This window comes from Triticum aestivum, chromosome 4A (genome assembly GCF_018294505.1).
Source record: "Triticum aestivum cultivar Chinese Spring chromosome 4A, IWGSC CS RefSeq v2.1, whole genome shotgun sequence".
Lineage (NCBI taxonomy): Eukaryota > Viridiplantae > Streptophyta > Magnoliopsida > Poales > Poaceae > Triticum > Triticum aestivum.
Window position 1 is genome coordinate 312099537 of NC_057803.1, and position 21065 is coordinate 312120601.

A 21065-nucleotide genomic window follows, 5' to 3' on the forward strand; every position below is an offset into this window, starting at 1 on the left:
TCCTGACGAGCCGAGCTCTCCTGCTGCAGAGTAGTTCGGACCCTCTTAAGGGTGTCCGCGGGCTCGGCAGCCGAATGAAGGTTTTGCTTGAGAAGGCCGCTTTGTACTTTTGCTGCTAGGGCAACTGTGTGCTCTTCTGTACGGAGAGAGTGTTCTGTATTGCCATTGACTATTATGACGCCGCGTGGACCGGGCATCTTGAGCTTGAGATAAGCATAGTGTGGCACTGCGTTGAATCGAGCAAACGCAGTTCGTCCGAGCAGTGCATGATAGCCGCTGCCGAATAGGACAATATCGAAGATTAACTCCTCGCTACGGAAGTTGTCTGGAGATCCGAAGACAGCCTCTAATGTGATTGAGACCGTACAGCGGGCCTCTACACCTGGTATGACTCCTTTAAAGGTAGTCCTTGTAGGCTTGATCCTTGATGGGTTAATGCCCATTTTCCACGCTGTATCCTGATAGAGCAGATTGAGGCTGCTACCACCGTCCATAAGGATGCGGGTCAGGTGAAACCCATCAATTATTGGGTCTAAGACTAGTGCGGCTGAGCCCCCATGACGGATACTGGTCAGGTGGTCCCGATGATCGAAAGTGATCAGGCACGACGACCATGGATTGAATTTTGGGGCGACTAGCTCTAACGCGTAGACGTCTCTAAGTGCACGCTTGCGCTCCCTCTTGGGGATGTGGGTGGCATATATCATGTTCACCATTTTGACCTAAGGGGGAAACTTCTTCTGTCCCCCTGTGTTTAGCTGTCGTGACTCTTCGTTGTCGTCCTCGCTTTGCGATCCTTTTTCCCTGTTCTCGGTGTTTAATTTGCCGGCCTGTTTGAAAAGCCAGCACTCTCTATTTGTATGATTAGGAAGCTTGCCGGGGGTGTCGTGAATCTGGCATGGACGATAAAGTATGCGGTCTAAGCTGGATGGGCCAAATTGTTCTTTTGGAATGGCTTCTTCCGCTGGCCGGACTTAGGGCCACTGAATCCGACGTTGGCCGCCATATCCTCGGTGTTGTCACCACTGTTTCGGCACTTGTATCTATTGCGTCGAGACTTGTCTTTGTTACTTTTAACTTCAGGGGTGCCGGCATCGCTTGCATTGTTTTTGCTACGAGCCAACTAACTGTCCTCGCCCACACAAAAGCGGGTCATTAGTGCCGTGAGGGCCGCCATGGATTTTGGATTTTCTTGGCCGAGGTGGCGAGCGAGCCATTCGTCATGGATGCTATGTTTGAAAGCTGCTAGAGCTTTAGCGTCCGGATAGTCAACGATTTGATTCTTTTTAGTTAGGAACCTTGTCCAGAATTTCCTGGTGGACTCTCCAGGCTGCTGGACTATATGGCTTAAGTCATCAGCGTCCAGAGGTCGAACATATGTACCTTGCAAGTTATCGAGGAAAGCCTCTTCCAAGTCCTCCCAACTGCCAATGGAGTTGTCAGGCGGACTGTTTAGCCAATGCCGAGCGGGCCCCTTGAGTTTGAGAGGGAGGTATTTGATGGCGTGGAGGTCATCTCCGCGTGCCATATGGATGTGGAGAATGAAGTCTTCGATCCACACCATGGGGTCCGTGGTCCCATCGTATTATTCTATGTTCACGGGCTTGAATCCTTCGGGGAATTCGTGGTCCAGGACCTCATCAGTGAAGCAATGAGGGTGTGCGAGGCCTCTGTATCGGGCCATATCGTGATGCAGCTCTGATGGAGTCCGTCTGCGGTGTTCGGCCTGCGCATGACTGGGTTTGTCATGTCCGAATAGGTGGCCGTTGTCACATGTCAAGGTGCGTCCTCGCGATCCGTAGATTGATCTGGTAGGTCCTGCTTTATTATTCAGGTTCTACCAGAGGTCATATGTATGGCCGTGGGCGAATTTACCGTTGCCTGAGTGACGAGGCGGGGCGGGCTGGTGTTCGGCATGAGCTGCCGTTTTGTCCCGACCACGCGGTGGTCGGTCGGCCGCATTGTATTATGGTGGTATATATTCTGGCGCCTCCTCGTTGAACTGAGGTAGCAATTTACGCTTTGGGTAGCTTTTGGTTGGGCGCTTGAGGCCGTATTCTTTGGCTGCTAGGACATCCGTCCATTTATCGTTGAGCAGATCCTGGTCAGCTTGAAGCTGCTGCTTCTTCTTCTTCAGGCTCCTTGCAGTGCCTATTAGCTAGCGCTTGAAGCGCTCCTGCTCAAGAGGTTCCTCAGGCACGATGAAATCCTCGGTGCCGAGGCTCACCTCATCCTCGGAGAGCGGAAGATAACTATCATCCTCCAAATCTTTGTACGTGGCCTATTTAATAGGGCTAACCTGCGCATCTTCCCGTTCATCTTATTCGTTTGTCGTGTAGATGGGGTCTTCATTGTCTTCGGCACCTTCTGGAGTGTCATCTTCTCCTGTGCCGGTGTTGCTATCTTTAGTGCGGCGTGACTTAGAGCGGCGCCACTGACGCCGATGCTTGGACTGTATTTCGGAAGGTTTATCCTCAACTGGGTCTTCCTTGTCGTCGCCGTTGTTTTCCTTTGGTGCATCCACCATGTATACGTCATACGAGGAAGTGGTTATCCAGCGTCCGGTGAACGGCAGGTTCTGGTCTTCTTCTTCTTCTCCGGCATCGTCGTCCATACCGTCGATGTCCTCGGAGTCGTAATCAAGTTCGTCAGCCAAATCCTCGACCATGGCTATAAAGCGGGTGGCGGGTGGGATCCATCGTCAGCCCTAGTTCGAGCCGGATATAGTTCGGCTGAGAGTCCTCCGCTAAGGACAGATTTTTAACGAGTTTAGCATATCGCCCAGAGGCGAGTGCTGGAAGATGTCTACGGCGCTGAATTCGAGGATCGATAAACGATCAAGCTCGGCGTCCGCGGGCTCACGTGGTTCGGAACCTACAGCCGGAGACGAGTCCGGTGTTCCGGTGGCATGGGCATCGAGTGAGACTAGGTCCCTGCGCGGCTCCAACGCCGTGGAATCTGCGGCCTCCGTGGTGGGGTTAATCCTCCCATCTTTGGATGGCGGCCTGCTCCGGCTCTAGGGCCAGAGCGGTTATAGGAGCGATCTCCTGGATGCGGCCCGATGACAGGTTTAAGTCATGATCATCGGGGTGATCGGGAGCGGCTACCACGGTATCGAATCCGGCGAAGATCAAGTCTCCACGGATGTCCGCGATGTAGTTCAAGCTCCCGAATCTGACCTGATGGCCAGGGGCGTAGCTTTCGATCTGCTCTAGATGCCAAACGAGTTGGCCCGCAGTGTGATGCCGCCGAACACAAAGATCTGCTCGAGGAGGAAAGTTTCTCCGCAGACAGCGCCATTATTGATGATTGAAGGGCCCATCAAACCTTTCAGCGACAGCACAGAGGAACTCTCAATGAAAGCACCAATGTCGGTGTCAAAACCGGCGGATCTCGGGTAGGGGGTCCCGAACTGTGCGTCTAAGGTTGATGGTAACAGGAGACAGGGGACACGAAGCTTTACCCAGGTTCGAGCCCTCTTGATGGAGGTAATACCCTACGTCCTGCTTGATTGATATTGATGAATACGAGTATTACAAGAGTTGATCTACCACGAGATCGTAATGGCTAAACCCTAGAAGTCTAGCTTGTATGACTACGGTATTGAGTATCCCCAATCTGGACTAAGTCCTCTGGTTTATATAGACACCAGGGGGATCTAGGGTTACATAGAGTCAGTTACTGTAACACCCCCAGTGTCATGCTACAGTAATCCCCTGTTGATGGTGCCATGTCATCACACTAATGTTGCTAATACTCACTTGATCCAAATCACTGTTCATGTTCAAACTCAAACTCAAAGTCAAAAATTCAAATTTGCCAAACATGAAAACTAAAGTGTTCAAAGTGTGGCAAATAATCACTGAGTAATTGTCATGTCGGAACCAACCTCTTCTGAATTCCCAAAATGCCTATGGGAATTAATTCAGTGCTCCAGCAACATTTAAATTGGCCTTTTCAGTTTCTAAAATTATTTAGGCAACTCCTTTTGCCCCCAAACTTTTTGTTCCATCTCAAGGTATTATGTTAGTTTTATGTGCCAAGTTTTGTTCAAAACAAAACTCATTTGGTACTAAAAAAAATACAAAACAGAGCATATAAAAAAACAAGAAGAAAACAGAAAAAGTTAAAGTTAAAATAAAAACAGAAAACAAAAACCCCTCGTGGGCCTCGTGGCCCGACCCAAACCGGCCAAGCCCACCCCCACTCCCCTTAACCCCCTGGTCCCGTAACCCTAACCCCCCACTCACCCCACTCGCCCCACTTCCCCCCACCAGCGCGCCTCCCTCCCGATCCAATCTGGATCGGGGCTGCGCCTCGACGCCCGTCGCCCCGGACGCCGCCGCCTCCTCGCCGGACCTCCCTTGTCGGCCTGCTTCCTCTCCGCCGTCGTCTCCGTCTTCCCCCTCACGCCCTGCTGCCCCGTACCCTGCATGCTCGATGTGAGCCGCCGTCTTCCTTTCCTCTCCTGTCCTAGCAGATCGCGCGACCGCGTTGCGTCCTGTGCAGCCTCGCCCTTGCTGCTGCTCCGCGCCACCGCACTACCCGCTCCGCCCCCTTGCACGTGCCCTCGCGCGCGCCCGCGCTGCCCACGCCCTGCGCCGCCCCACTGCAGCTGCTACGGCTGCTCCCTGGCCTCGCCGTCCCACTGCGCCGGCCGCGCCCCGCGTCACCGCCGCTCACCCGTGCCACCGCTGCTTCGGCCGCCCTCTGCCGCGGCAACCGGCTCCGCTGCCCGCGGACACGCGCCCCGCAGCCGCCCCTGCCGCACGCTCCCGCGGCCGCCCCCTCCTCCGGACAGCCGCCACTCGTGCTCACCGCCGCCTGGCCACGCTCACGCGCTCCCCTGGCCGCACATGCCCCGCAGTCGCCATCTACGCCACGCCCGTGCCGTCCGCCGTCCCGCTCCGCCCCTGTCCCTTGCCCTAGCCAGCGCCCTCCTCTGGCCCAGTTGGCGCCAAGGACTAGTCGGGCTGCGCGCGCCCCGTCGCCACGGTGGCCTCGCCCCGCTATGCCGTGCGGAGACCCCCGCGCCCTGCCAGGTCGCCGTGGCCACCGGCCTCTCCCTGCTCTGGCGCCCTATCAGGTCTGCCCGCGAGCTCACGCGCTCGCAGCGCCCAGCGCCCGTGCCCGTTAGGGCCCCTGGCCCAATGACAGCCGGGGCCCACGCCCAGAACGTTTGTTTAAAATAATAATAATAATAAATTAAATAAATAAATACTTAATTAAATAATTAGTTAAGATTAACTAATTATTTAATTAATATGACTAATCTGCTAATTAAACTAATTAAACTATTAGTTAATTAACTAATTAATCAGTCAATTACAATGGGGCCCACCCCTAATTAACCCTGTTTAGATTAACTAAAACTGGATAATTAAAAAATGTCACTGACTGGTGGGACCCACACATCAGGTTGACCAGTCAACCTCTGTTGACTGCTCATGTCATGTTGACATCATGATGACGTCACCAAACACTATTCTGGATAATGTTGAATTAAATAAATTAAATAAATTTTAAAAATGATTTAAATCTTTTTTAATCAATATTAAATAAATCGCAGCTCGGATGGAAAAACTTCGTACATGAAAGTTGCTCAGAACAACGAGACAAACCCGGATACGCAACCCGCCATACGTCCCTAGCATAGCAAACCTGCAACCGTCCCCCTCCGTTTCATCTGTCCGAAAATGCCTAACTCCGGGAAAACTTTCCAGGATGTTTCCCCCCTTCGCTAGTATCGCCTAGTACCGCGTTAGGTCACCCCTGGCACCATGTTTTGCCTTGTTATATTTTGTGATGCTTGTTTGCCCCGTATTTACTGTTTCTTCCCCCTCTTCTTCTCCGGTAGACCCCGAGACCGATGTTGCCCCTGTGATCGACTACATCGACGACGACCCCTCCTTGCCAGAGCAATCAGGCAAGCAACCCCCCCTTGAGCATTCTAATATCGCCCATTTCTTCCCCTCTCATGCTTGCATTAGAACTGCTACTGCTTTATGTATGATCCTACTCTGATGCATAGCCTGTTTTTGTTACTTGCTTTCATACCTTACCTGCTTATCCTAAACTTCTTAGTATAGGTTGGATAGTGATTCATCAGTGACCCCCACCTTGTCCCAGTTGCCTCGCTTTATGTTCGATGACTCGATCAACGTGATCGACGTCCAGGCCCCGACAACGCACATCACCCCCCTAGTTGTACGACTCTGCAGAGTTACCATCGAGTGCCGAGGGTGGAACCTCTTACATCACTCCTGATGAGATCTCTGTAGTGTAGCTATACGGTCGAGGTCATCAAGGGTGATTTCCTCCTTAACCACTTCCGTTACGGCTCTGTCGTGCAACCCATCAAATGTAATCCTTGAGGGTGGATCCTCTTACGTTCACCTTGATGACAACATCGAGTGGAATTCACCGGGGGTGATTCCTCGGGTTTTCCCCTTGGTGTTAGACACACAGTTACTATGGTAACTATGACTTTGCACTGAGCCATGTTACTAAAGACGGGTCGGCCCTGAGGGGTACCCGCGCGAGCTTAATAGCAAGTGATGTGGAGTCGGGTTGACTGGGAAGGTGCCCGCGAGATACTTACGAGGCGTGGTCGGGCATTCTTAGCCCTTGCCGCAAGTACTCGAGACGGGGCGACGGGGTCACATCGATCGTGAGTCTCTGCTCGTTACCGCGTGCTCCTAATCCACTACGATTTGGATATTTGATCCGAGGGGCCTCTGGCCTGATAGCACTAACCATCACATGGGCATAGTATGGGCGTTCTGCATCGTATACATCAGCCGAAGCTTAATAGACGTCAGCGACTGAGCGGTGCACGCCGGGTTGGACTACGTAAGCTCCTGCCTTGTTGAAGGAGGTAGCTAGGTCTGCTCACTGGCCGCCCACACAACATGCAGGAGTTCCCGGGGCGATGGCCCATGACCCTTGGGGGCATAGGTTTAGTCTGGCGTGCTGGCCTCTCTATTAAGCCTAGGTTGGGTTGCGGCATATTGTTTGGCCGAGGCCGGGCATGACCCAGGAAAGTGTGTCCGACCGGAGTTAATCGAGCGTGGTGGGTAAGTTGGTGCACCCCTGCAGGGAAGAAAGCATCTATCGATAGCATGTCCTACAGTAACAGACACTTGGAGTTGTATCCCGATCGATACAACTAGAACTAGATACTTGTGATGACAACTGGATGTGATGAGAATTGGAATGTGTTGACACTTGGATAGTATGGCTCTGGGATTGCTTTCTCGCAGGGAGTCGAGAAAGGATCTCTTGCCGAGGTTGATAACACTTCTACTACTTTACTTTATTCTACTCTACTCCCTCCTGTTGCTGCAAGATGGTGCTTTCGAGAAGATGCTAGTCTTCGATAGGCTAGGCTTTCCCCTTCCCTTCTGGAATTCTGCAGTTTAGTCCACAGATACAACCCATTCCTTTGATACAGATGCATACTTAGTTTAGATCTGATGTAAGTCTTGCGAGTACTTTGGATGAGTACTCACGGTTGCTTTGCCACTTATTTTTCCCCCATACCCGATTGTTGCGACCAGATGACGGATCCTAGTAGCCAGACGACGCCACTGATGACTACTGCTACCCCGAGGGTGACTACTACTACGTGACGGCCGCTGACACTTGGAGTAGTTAGGAGGCTCCCAGGCAGGAGGCCTTGCCTTTTCGATCGTTGTTGCTTTTGTGCTAGCCTTCTTAAGGCAGCCTTGTTTAACTCATGTCTGTAGTCAGATATTGTTGCTTCCGCTAACTCTTGTGTATTCAAGCTTATGTATTCGAGCCCTCGAGGCCCCTGACTTGTAATATAAAGCTTGTGTTATTTTAAATTGTGTCTAGAGTTGTGTTGTGATATCTTCCCGTGAGTCCTTGACCTTGATCGTACACATTTGCGTGTATGATTAGTGTACAGTCAAATCGAGGGCGTCACAGTTACATAATATGGAATCTTCATACTTGTTCGCCAAGCTTGCCTTCCACGCTAAGGAGAGTCCCATTCGGACATGGGTACAGTCTTCGGTCTTCATATCTTCACAGCCCATCAGTCCGGCCCATAGATAACAGGCCGGACGCCTGAGGACCCCTTAGTCCAGGACTCCCTCAGCGGTAGATCGATTTTGTCGGAACGCCATTGGTCCACCCGAATGGGAGTGCGAGGCCATGGGTTCCGTACTATGGGTACAATGTACTAACCTTTGTAGAGTGTGTGTTTAATCTATCGATAGTCGTGTCCTTGGTCATGGGCACAAGTTCGTACTAGGCCACACCGTTCGATCAACACTCACATGACGGAATGACTTATAGGTGATTTATATGTTGATATTGTGAGTAGTAACAGTTTGGCAGGATGCTGATGATGATGTTGAAGATGATCTTGAGGATGATCATTCAGTTGTGATGTGGTCTCACGAGGTGATCATGTGGATGTTTTGATCACGAGGTGATCAGGTGGATCACGAGGTGATCGAGATGGTATATTTCTTGGCTGGATAGCCAAGAGTGAGATGGTTATTGAGATTTGGGATGTTGGTTTATCAACATTGTAGTGATTTCATATCATGTTAAGTAGTTTCTTTGGCATCATAGTAGTTGTTAATTAATAGCTTGTTAAATGCTATGTTGTTGTCTTGCCTTGATGCTTTTGGTTGTTGTGAGCTTGCAAGTACATTCAATGTACTGACCTGGCGTGTCATGCCATATTTCAGGTGATGCCGTGATTGATTGATTGCTTGTCAGGTTACCGATCGTGCGAGCTAGATCGTGTCCCAGCCAGAGTCCCTGTGGAGTGGAGTTCACCATCGTCGTCATCGTTCCGCTGCTAGAAGTTTTCCGCTACTACGAGTTGTCCCGCTGCTAGCATAGATTAACTAAAACTGGATAATTAAAAAATGTCACTGACTGGTGGGACCCACATGTCAGGTTGACTAGTCAACCTCTGTTGATTGTTGATGTCATGCTAACGTCATGATGACGTCAGCAGACACTATTCTGGATAATGTTGAATTAAATAAATTAAATAAATTTTAAAAATGATTTAAATATTTTTTAATCAATATAAAATAAACCGCAGCTCGGATGGAAAAACTTTGTACATGAAAGTTGCTTAGAATGACGAGACGAACCCGGATACGCAACCCGTTCGTCCGCCACACGTCCCTAGCATAGCAAACCTGCAACCATCCCCCTCCGTTTCATCTGTCCGAAAATGCCTAACTCCGGGAAAACTTTCCAGGATGTTTCCCCCCTTCGCCAGTATCGCCTAGTACCGCGTTAGGTCACCCCTGGCACCACGTTTTGCCTTGTTATATTTTGTGATGCTTGTTTGCCCCGTATTTACTGTTTCTCCCCCTCTTCTTCTCCGATAGACCCCGAGACCGATGTTGCCCCTGTGATCGAGTACGTCGACGACGACCCCTCCTTGCCAGAGCAACCAGGCAAGCAAACCCCCCTTGAGCATTCTAATATCGCCCATTTCTTTCCCTCTCATGCTTGCATTAGAACTGCTACTGCTTTATGTATGATCCTACTCTGATGCATAGCCTGTTTTTGTTACTTGCTTTCACACCTTACCTGCTTATCCTAAACTGCTTAGTATAGGTTGGATAGTGATTCATCAGTGACCCCCACCTTGTCCCAGTTGCCTCGCTTTATGTTCGATGACTCGATCAACATGATCGACGTCCAGGCCCCGACACCGCACATCACCCCCTAGTTGTACGACTCTGCAGAGTTACCATCGAGTGCCGAGGGTGGAACCTCTTACATCACTCCTGATGAGATCTCTGTAGTGTAGCTATACGGTCGAGGTCATCGAGGGTGATTTCCTCCTTAACCACTTCCGTTACGGCTCTGTCGTGCAACCCATCAAATGTGAACCTCGAGGGTGGATCCTCTTACGTTCACCTTGATGACAACATCGAGTGGAATTCACCAGGGGTGATTCCTCGGGTTTTCCCCTTGGTGTTAGACACACAGTTACTATGGTTACTATGACTTTGCACTGAGCCATATTACTAAAGACGGGTCGGCCCTGAGGGGTACCCGCACGAGCTAAATAGCGAGTGATGTGGACTTGGGTTGACCTCGAAGGTGCTTGCGAGATACTTACGAGGCGTGGCCGGGCATTCTTAGCCCTTACCGCAAGTACTTGAGACGGGGTGACGGGGTCACATCGATCGTGAGTCTCTGCTCGTTACCGCGTGCTCCTAATCCACTACAATTTGGATATTTGATCCGAGGGGGCTCTGGCCTGATAGCACTAACCATCACGTGGGCATAGTATGGGCGTTCTGCGTCGTATACATCAACCGAAGCTTAATAGACATCAGCGACTGAGCAACACACGCCAGGTTGGACTGCGTAAGCTGCTGCCTTGTTGAAGAAGGTAGCTAGGTCTGCTGGCCGTCCGCCCACACAACGTGCAGGAGTTCCCGGGGCGATGGCCCATGACCCCTGGGGGCATAGGTTTAGTCCGGCGTGCTGGCCTCTCTATTAAGCCTAGGTCGGGTTGCGGCATCTTGTTTGGCCGAGGCCGGGCATGACCCAGGAAAGTGTGTCCGACCGGAGTTAATCGAGCGTGGTGGGTAAGTTGGTGCACCCCTGCAGTGAAGAAAACATCTATCGATAGCCTGTCCTACAGTAACGAACACTTGGAGTTGTATCCTGATCGATACAACTAGAATTGGATACTTGTGATGAGAACTGGATGTGATGAGAATTGGAATGTGTTGACACTTGGATAGTGGCTCTGGGATTGCTTTCTCGTAGGGAGTCGAGAAAGGATCTCTTGCCGAGGTTGATAACACTTCTACTACTTTACTTTATGCTACTCTACTCCCTCTTGTTGCTGCAAGATGGTGGTTTCCAGAAGATGCTAGTCTTCGATAGGCTAGGCTTTCCCCTTCCCTTCTGGCATTCTGCAGTTTACTCCACAGATACAACCCATTCCTTTGATACAGATGCACACTTAGTTTAGATCTAATGTAAGTCTTGCGAGTACTTTGGATGAGTACTCACTGTTGCTTTGCTACTTATTTCCCCCCCATACCCGATTGTTGCGACCAGATGACGGATCCCAGGAGCCATACGACGCCACTGATGACTACTGCTACCCCGAGGGTGACTACTACTACGTGACGGCCGCTGACGACTTGGAGTAGTTAGGAGGCTCCCAGGCAGGAGGCCTTGCCTTTTCGATCGTTGTTGCTTTTGTGCTAGCCTTCTTAAGGCAACCTTGTTTAACTCATGTCTGTACTCAAATATTGTTGCTTCCGCTGACTCTTGTGTATTCAAGCTTATGTATTCGAGCCCTCGAGGCCCCTGGCTTGTAATATAAAGCTTGTGTTATTTTAAATTGTGTCTAGAGTTGTGTTGTGATATCTTCCCGTGAGTCCTTGACCTTGATCGTACACATTTGCGTGTATGATTAGTGTACGGTCAAATCGAGGGCGTCACAGTTACATAATATGGAATCTTCATAGTTGTTCGCCAAGCTTGCCTTCCACGCTAAGGAGAGTCCCATCCGGACATGGGTACAGTCTTCGGTCTTCATATCTTCACAGCCCATCAGTCCGGCCCATAGATAACAGGCCGGACGCCCGAGGACCCCTTAGTCCAGGACTCCCTCAGCGGTAGATCGATTTTGTCGGAACGCCATTGGTCCACCCGAATGGGAGTGCGAGGCCATGGGTTCCGTACTATGGGTACAATGTACTAACCTTTGTAGAGTGTGTGTTTAATCTGTCGATAGTCATGTCCTTGGTCATGGGCACAAGTTCGTACTAGGCCACACCGTTCGATCAACACTCAAATGACGGAATGACTTATAGGTGATTTATATGTTGATATTGTGAGTAGTAACAGTTTGGCAGGATGCTGATGATGATGTTGAAGATGATCTTGAGGATGATCATTCAGTTGTGATGTGGTCTCACGAGGTGATCATGTGGATGTTTTGATCACGAGGTGATCAGGTGGATCACGAGGTGATCGAGATGGTATATTGCTTGGCTGGATAGCCAAGAGTGAGATGGTTATTGAGATTTGGGATGTTGGTTTATCAACATTGTAGTAATTTCATATCATGTTAAGTAGTTGCTTTGGCATCATAGTAGTTGTTAATTAATAACCTGTTAAATGCTATGTTGTTGTCTTGCCTTGATGCTTTTGGTTGTTGTGAGTTTGCAAGTACATTCAATGTACTGACCTGGCGTGTCATGCCATATTTCAGGTGATGCCGTGATTGATTGATTGCTTGCCAGGTTACCGATTGTGCGAGCTAGATCGTGTCCCAGCCAGAGTCCCTGTGGAGTGGAGTTCACCACCGTCGTCATTGTTCCGCTGCTAGAAGTTTTCCGCTGGTACGAGTTGTCCCGCTGCTAGCATAGAGCTACCGTAGCAGGTGTAGTGTCGCCGTGCTGATGTGATCCTTTGTAACATCAGACCCTTGTACCAGTATTCTTTGTAATAAGAGCTGATTTGTTCTATGCTGAGTAGTGTCGTATTCCAGAAGACTTCACCTCGATCTCTGGGCTGGAATACGGGGCGTTCCGGTCTCCCTGAGTCGGGGTGCTACACTAGGACAATCTCATTGACGAGTAGTTGTTAGTAGTTTAAGTTTGCATGTTTGTAGTCGAACTATCTTAAGTTTGGATGCTAGTACTCAAATTATGTTTAAGTTTTCTTGTTTAAAGGTTCAAATGTTTGGATGTTTGGAACGAATTTGCAACAATCTAGTTTAATTTGGGTGTTTGGGTGCCCTATTTTAGCATTGTTGTTGGAGCAGCGGTGCCTATTTTGGCACAGTTGTTGGAGAAGAAAATGACCCATTTATACGGTGAAGTTCGCTCGAGAGGAATTGCCAGCGAATGTCGGAGTTGCCATGCCCAAATAACTAAATTACCACGCATTTTTGTGAGATTTGCGGAAGTGAAAATTGCCATGTTTACGGTGTAATTTTTCTAATAAATGCCATGCATTTGATCACGATCAAACGACTTTAAGATCGTTCGCTGGGAGCTCCCTCTTAGCGAATGTTCGCCGGTTAGATATACTGAATTTTTTATGTGCCTAAAAATCACTTTTGATGCCCTAAATAATTTTTTGAGTGCTCTATTTTAGGGAAAAGATGCTCTCATGAGCTTGTGAATCTTTTTTTGAAAAAAATAAATTGCACAAAACCATCACTTTGAAGGCTAGATTTGCAGAAAACACTATGTTACATTTTTGTTGCAAAAAACACCGTGTCTAACGTAATCTTTTTGCAAATAACACTGATAGACGGATTTGCCTTCGTTGAGTGTGTTTATGACAGATGAGGCCCGCTAGTCAGGGTGACGTGTCACCATTTAACATCCCACATGTAATGGCGAGGTTGGTTAACATTGCCAGCATGTGTGGCTGTATGGGGTCCACCTGTCATTGGAAGAAAAATATGGTTCGTGCTCATGTTATCTTCCTCTTTACTGCATAATAAAATCTCCCAACATCCCAGCACCGCCACCGCTTCTCCGGCGCTCCCAACGCCGCTGTCGTCGTGCCGCATGCTGGATCCAGCCAGACCCACCTCACCTATCCCACCCGACACCGGATTTTGCAAGATCCGTCTCCGTCATGCTGCTACTCCGGGGTGGTCGTTGTTGCCCTTGGTACTCGGCGGACGCTCTCCATGCACGTCGTTGCTAGAGAGGGTCGGTTGCGCAAGGTTGCTCATGGGAGTGGGCTAGGAGATGGGCTCGCCAACCATGACTGCAAGCTCCAGCGCCTGCACATGCAGCGCCACCAGGAGCTGAACCTGTTGCTGCTCGCATGCACCCGTGCCCCTATTGCTTCTGCTAGTGCACATGCGCCCTTGCTGTTGCTCGCACACACCTACGCCCCTGTTGCTGCTACTCGCACACACCAGACACCACAGCCCGCCCAGCTCCCGGCCGAGGCATAGGCCAACTCCATCATAGAGCAGTGAAGCCCCTACTCGGCTCCATCGATGGCGTGCACGCATGACAATGGCTACGCCTGACGTGCCCTAGCCGCCGTGAAGGTCATCGAGCGGGACAAATCCACTATTGGGAGGAGCTGCAGCTGTCTGGGGCAAGCACATCGGCGACGCGGCCGAGGTGACGATGATGGAGAAGGAGGGAAAGCTCAAGGCCCTGCTCCAGGGGCAGTCGCGGACTCACGGGCTGCGGCGGCATGGGGTTTGTCATGTGCAGGGACTGCAACGACAGCCGCAAGGCGCGCGTCAACGGCGAGGGGAAGGAGACGGTCCAGTGCGGTGGGTGCAATGAGAACAACTTGTGTGTTGCACGCAAGCTGCTCGATGAAATACTCAATAGAGCATGTTACACTAACAAGCGGGCCCCATGTCCAGCAAAACGATTCAATTTAACAGTGTGAGAAATTTGTGCCATGCCAGCCTGACTAACGGGCCCCATCTGTCATAAACACACTCAACGGAGGCAAATTCGCAGATCAGTGTTATCTGCAAAAACATTACAGTAGACACAGTATTTTCTGCAACAAAAATGTAACGTAGTGTTTTTTGCAAACCTAGCCTTTAAAATGGTGGTTTTGTGCAATTTACTAAAAAAATTGTTTCACTGTGGACTCTCGCATTGATGTGTTGGTAAGACTAAGATCATCTCCACTCGCACCCCAACAGGCCCTTAGGACGCCTTTGTTAGCGCCGACGGCGAAAATTCGGCGTAGTTGCGCCCCAGGTCCTTGTTTATCGCCGGTTTCGGCCGAAATAATAGCCCGCGAACCCAGCCCCCCCAAGGGCGCCTGAGGGAGCCGACCAAAGCAAAAAGGCGCGTGGGCCCGCTTTGTTAGGGACAGACATGCCTTTTTCCGCTGTTTCCCCCTTTCCCTCCATTTCCTCATTGCGCCCCCCTGCTGCCCGGCCGCTCCCGCCATTCTCCTTCGGCGCCCCGCCATCCGACCGTCATGCCACCGAAGAAGTATTCGGACCCTCGCCTTGCTGGCGCTGTCAATTCCACCCAGCCGAAGCAGAGGAAGCCGAGGGCGCCGATGGCAAAACCACCAGGCATGTCCAACGCCGAGTGGTGGGCAGACAGTCAGTGTCGGGAGGCTATCACCACCGACCGGCGGAACAGGCTGAACGTCAAGAAGGCCGGGGATACGGCAGCGTCAGCGGCGACGAGGAGGCGGAGCAGGTAGAGGCGTCTCATGCAGGGATGATGAATCAGCCCAGCCACTGCCTGTAGGCTACGTGGGGGAGCCAAAGCACCGCGTGGCCGCTGCAGCCCTGGAGTATGCAGGAAAATATCTGGTGCACCGGAGCTTGTAGTGCTACCGGTGCACCGAACTCACATTATGCTTTTAAAATGTTCAAAAAATTCTGAAAAAAATTAACACACTCACATAATATCAATGTAGATTATCACAAAAAATTCAAGTCAAAATTCAAAACATAACTAAAAAAATGATAAATTCAACAACGAATAGTACATAACATAATTTGGGCTTTAGATTTGGCCCATTATCACACTTATGTCAAAATTGTCATTTTTGTATCCTACTAAATATTTCAATATTTATGCGAAATTTTGTGACATCATACATTGATGTTGTATTAACATGCTAGATTTTTTAGATTTAAAAATATATTCTATGGCATCCGGTGCACCAGTAGCACCACAAAGTGCAGGTGCATGGGATACATTCAGGGGTAAGCACCCTCGCCTGGCTACTCCGACGATGACACACATGGTGGTTTCAACCCCAACATTACCTTCCCGCAAGGCGCGCCGCCACGTGCCTCCCCTCCCGGCCTGAACCCCGACCAGCGCACTCCCCCCCTCCCCGCGTTCGCCAGCCTCCACACCCAGTACAGCTACTCGCCGTTGGCGTACTCAGCCTCGCCGACGCCGCCTCCGTGTCGGGGCGCCCTGCCCTTCGCTCAAGCGTCGGCGCCACATTTCGTCAACCCCGACGCGACCAACGCCGACATGGACGAGATCATCACGAGGGGCTCGGTCGTCGCCGCCTCCCACCCCGACTTCCAAGCGTAAGACGAAACAATGGACACTGCCGTTGACATGGACGACGAGCTCGACGATGCCGAGGAGGGGGAGGAGGAAGAGGAAGAGGAGGAGGAGATGGAGCCGGCGCCTGCGCCGGCGAGGAAAGGGAGAAAGAAGAAGTGGGCGATCAATGCCAGGCCGGGCGAGCCGCGCGTCAAGTGGACGTCCAAGGAAGACGAGTGCCTCGCCGAAGCATGGAAGACCGTCAGCATCGACCCGATCACCATCTCGAATCAGAACGTCGACACATACTAGAGACGCATCAAGTCGGCGTTCGATGAGCGCAAGCTGGTCGACCCCTACTTTGCCACCATCCACATGGAGTGCGGCAACAAGGCCATGTCGAACCATTTGGCGATCATTTAGGAGGCCTGCAAAAAATGACATGGGATCGTCGAGGAGATCGCGGCTCGCCCGAAAAGCGGCGCTAACATCGAGGGTCAGGTATGTGCAGCCGCCGGCTCACTTTCTTTCGCGTGTATGTCGCCGCACTTGTTCTTCGGCTGCGTAGATGGTTCGGATGTTTAACATGTATCGCCAGGACAACAACGACCAAGAGTTCAAGTTCCTTCATGTGTTCTCCCGCATCGAGTCATGCGAGAAGTGAAGGGAGGTCCTGCTCACCCTCACCAAGGGCAAGGAGACGTGCAAGCTGGATGCGCCCACCCCGGGGCCAGTGGATGGGAGCCCTGATGGCAACAAACGAGCCAAGACGACGAGGGACGCGACATCGGCGGCCGAGCGACTACAATCATCGATCGAGCAGTGCATCGTCGACGCCAAGAACAACGCCGTAAAGAGGGAGGAGAAATCCGACGCGCGGTGGTCGGCGTTGATGACGAAGCAAGACGTGAAGCTCGACCTTCTCAGGACCAGCGTCGCCGCGAAGAAGAGGAACACCGACCTTGCGTTCTTGCTGGGGGTAGACATGTCAATGATGGACGAGTAGGTCAAGGCGTGGTACCTGGCGGAGCGCGGCCTCATCTTGAACCAGATGCCCGGGCCGGCGCCGACCACTGCCCCAACGTCCACGCCGACAGCAACGCCGACGCCCAGCCCGATCGATGAAGCGGTGCCGACACCGACCACCAGCCCGAGCACAGAAGCCATGCCGACGTCGAGCACGTCGACGCCGAGCACAGAAGCGACGCTGACGCCTGCGTCCACGCCGACCACAACCAGTCCCATGTCAGAGGAGCCCGTCTATTGATACGCTCCGTGTCTTGCTTCCTTCCTTTTGATCATGAAACTTTTGGGCATGTTTGATCGCTGAACTGTGGCATGATGATTGCCGACTTATGATGTGATCGCCGAACTTGTGGCTTTTTTTGACAGTGAAAAAGACACGTTTTTTTTTGACGTGTGGGGCAAATGCAAAAACGCATTGCATTCGCCGGGTGCGCTGGGGGCAAACGAGTGGAGATGCTCTAAGACTTGAGGTCGTGAGCCGGCTTTCCCCTCAGCTCCTCCGCCCGCGCCATGTCGTCGTCATCCCGCGTCGCGGAGATCGAGGTTGTGGTGACCGACGGCGGCGCCAGGAAGGCGGCGGAGGGGGAGAAGCAGCCGGACCCCGTGGTGAACGTCTACTCGGCTGCGGCGTACGGGGATCTGGAGCGACTGCGGCGGTTCGTGGAGCTTGACGGCGGCGGCTCGTCGCTCGCCGCGCCCGACGGCAACGGCTATCACGCTCTCCAGTGGGCCGCGCTCAATAACTACCCCCACGTGGCGCTCTACATCATCGAGGTTCGACTTATACTACTCGCCGGCCTCGAATCGGGCGCTGCTTTGGACCACCTTCCTTGCTGATGGATTCGTGGGTGCGCGTGTGGTTGATTGTTCTTTTGCAGCATGGAGGGGGCGTGAACGCAGAAGACAATTCGCAGCAGACAGCGCTGCACTGGGCGGCGGTGCGCGGGGCCACGGCCACGGCCGATGTGCTGCTGGAGAACGGCGCGAGGCTAGAGGCAGCCGATGTGAACGGCTACCGGGTATGCAATCGTTTTTTTTTGTTCTGAATTTGTATTCTCTTTTTTCGATATTTTGCAGTGTTGTTGGATTTAGTGTCTGATATTTTGTTTTTGAGAAATGCGCGGCTCCCTTCCGATCATTCGTAATTCAGACACTAAATAGAGTATGATTTAGTGCCTGATTGGTCAGGAGCTTAAAACCGATAGCTCTGTGCAAAAAGCTGTAGGTTGGTTTTTGAAAGATGTGTTTGCCCATAGAAAGTTGCAGAACGCATGCTGGTTATTGTTTGATCAGACAGTTCAGCTGTATAATTCGTAGTGTTTGAACTTTTAAGCAGATAATAACATATATCGTTAGCTTATCTCTGTTTAGCAAGTAATTATATTACATTGGTTATATGATGGGATCAGCCATTAGTGAATTCATTATGTCACTGTAATTTGGATAAATATGTTACTCGTTGACCTGAGCTAACATTATTGCTCGTAGAGTTACTATGGGAATTTGCTATGAAAACAGAATTTTGCTACTGGATAATCGACCAGCGTACTTATAAAAAGAGTAAAAACTTCTTGGGAAAATTTCCGAGGCTTGATAGGGTACTTTTGTTAGCAGCATGCAGCTTTCGGCTTAGTTTCACATCAGCTTCTTGGGAAATCAATTTTTTTTCATAAGTTTGGCGCTAGTCATCCTAAGTCCATGCACTGTAGGTCTGAATTTTTGTAGCGTGAGTAGATCTTGTGTTTTACAATTCTTCCTTTGGAACATTATGTTAGGCAGTCCATGTTGCAGCTCAGTATGGCCAAACAACATTCTTGCATCACATCATCTTAAAGTATGGTGCGGACTTTGAAGCTTTGGACAATGACGGGAGGAGCTCTTTGCACTGGTACATGAATATGAAGAATACTTCTTACCTTTTAAATGCATGTTTGCCTGGCTTCACATAACATTGCCACCAGCAACATAAGTGTATATTGTATGATTTGTTTGATACTTCAAGATTTGTTGCCTACCTTATACCAAGTAACATAGCCACCATGAATACCTGATACAATGCTACTGCAAAATGGTTTGTTGCATTGAGGTCTGAGCAATCCGTGCGTTGCAACGGGAGAGAAAATAACACACGCTCTACCCAATAACCATGACTCAAGACCCTAATAGGTCCACGCCCTTTATTTTCACATGGCATCACATTTGTGTTGCCGGCGGTGGCCTCAGTGCTCACACAATGAAAACGCGTTTGGATGTGGTCAGTCCTAAGCCGTCTCTCTCTCTCTCTCTCGGATCGCCGCCGGTACGAAAGAAAAACGGACCGTGCACTATAGATTAAGTTTGCGCCAAAAATAATATTTTAGAATCATTTAACAGCTAAAAATAATATCATATTTATATTCTACACATTTTTCTAATCAGATTTCATATATAACATGTTAAAATTGGAGTTACGGTTTAAAAGATATGGATAATTTTGTTTTAAGATAAGCTGCGGATTAATTAACCGAAGTGTCAGTGGTTTTCTGTTAAAACAAAAAAAAAAAACGATTCGTCCGACTTAAATATGGACGGTGGGTTGTTGCCTGGACGTCAGGGGGTTTTCTGAGAAAATGCAAAAAGACGGTTCGGCTGTGACTTAAACATGTGTTGCGGGTTAATTTACAGAGAACAGAGAGGGTTTTTTGTAAAATGGCACGACGGTGAATGGACAGAAGCACTCCGTGCTTTATTAGTAGGTAATAGATATTCAATGTTCCGGATATTGGTAACTGATAGCTGCCTGGTTAGGTGCTGGGTAGGGATATTGTTAAGAAGGCTTACTATTTGATGTTACCAATATCAGTTACCAGTAACTAGGTTCATTTATCATCCTGAAGAATCAGTTAATTTATCATCTACTCGACTTCTGTCTCTAAGACACAAATAGGATGGATCCTTGATCCATATCTTGATATTTGGCTTTTTTGTGCATTGTAAAACTGCATCTTCTCTAACAGATTGTCATATTCAGGGCTGCGTACAGGGGAAATGCAGATACAATCAGGTTACTACTGTTTATGGATGCTAATCAAGTAAGGCAGGACAAAAATGGTACCCTTCACTTGGCAGTGTTTATCTTTTCTGTGCTGTTTAGTTACTCTTCGTGCCCCCACTTTTTTCCCCGCATACACAAATCTTACGCTAGGAATAATTGCTGATTTTTTGAATGTTGAGCTGTCCTGTACTAAGAGTAAACTGTACTTGCCAGGTTCTCTGCTCATCACACTATCTCAAGGCATATTTTGTGTGTGTGCCTTTTTAAGTTTTTAGCTAATGAAATCACAAAATATGGGGGTGGGGGGTGGGGGGTGGGGGGATCAGTTATTTTCCTTTGAAAATTATGGATGGTTGGAAATGTACTCTTTTCTCTAATTAGGTTACCATAGAATATTGACAATAGATGTCTACCCAGGGTGGTATGAGCATGTATGAGGAGCCATGTGATAAAGAAATCGGAGATAGGGCACATGTTACAGAGCTAGCAGGTTTTAATAAAGACAGATCTTACAAGGTGGAGGTGAGCCTTTTGATAGGAAAGCACATGCCACTGGAAGCTCCTACTTGGCTTGTGTTCTGATGCATTCTGTCTGCTCCCTATATCCGATTATTTTCTGTTTCACACTTTATACCAGACTTCCATTCTCTTCCTTTGCTCTCCCTTATCTATTTGTCTTACTAGTCCATTCAGATTGCTTTGTAGCCGGCGCCATGAGTACACAGCCTTGTCGCCCTTCGTGAGATCACATTTGGATGGCTCCTTTGGCTTCACCTCACATGGATTGTTGAAGTGTATATGTGGATTGCCTAGCCCTTTCCATCAGTTGGGACTTTTGGTTGCGTTGGCTAGTGCATGAAGCTTAATATGATATTAGAGCCTAGGTTTAGGTCTCTGGACACCGCAACTCGTCCTTATGATCCAATATTTTTTTTGTTTCCCTCTTGATTGATCTGTTCCTCTGGGTTGATCTCGTCTTCCGCCATCGTTCCCATCTGGTT

At 49.9% G+C, this 21065-nt stretch overlaps 1 protein-coding gene across 4 annotated transcripts in view; it reads left to right on the plus strand.

Annotated features, from left to right (window-relative positions):
* Positions 1–17439: 17439 nt before the first annotated feature.
* Positions 17440–21065, plus strand: part of LOC123086018 (probable protein S-acyltransferase 23) — a 17186-nt gene continuing 13560 nt past the window's right edge. Inside the window, exons 1-4 of one of the 4 annotated variants that reach the window (XM_044507723.1) lie at positions 17440–17804; positions 17909–18049; positions 18806–18918; positions 20041–20120. In XM_044507723.1, the coding sequence (XP_044363658.1) occupies positions 17541–17804; positions 17909–18049; positions 18806–18918; positions 20041–20120 (598 nt within the window). In that variant the 5' untranslated portion in view covers positions 17440–17540. The remainder of the gene's footprint in view (positions 17805–17908; positions 18050–18805; positions 18919–20040; positions 20121–21065) is intronic. The other 3 variants (XM_044507721.1, XM_044507722.1, XM_044507719.1) reach the window with 3 other exon arrangements.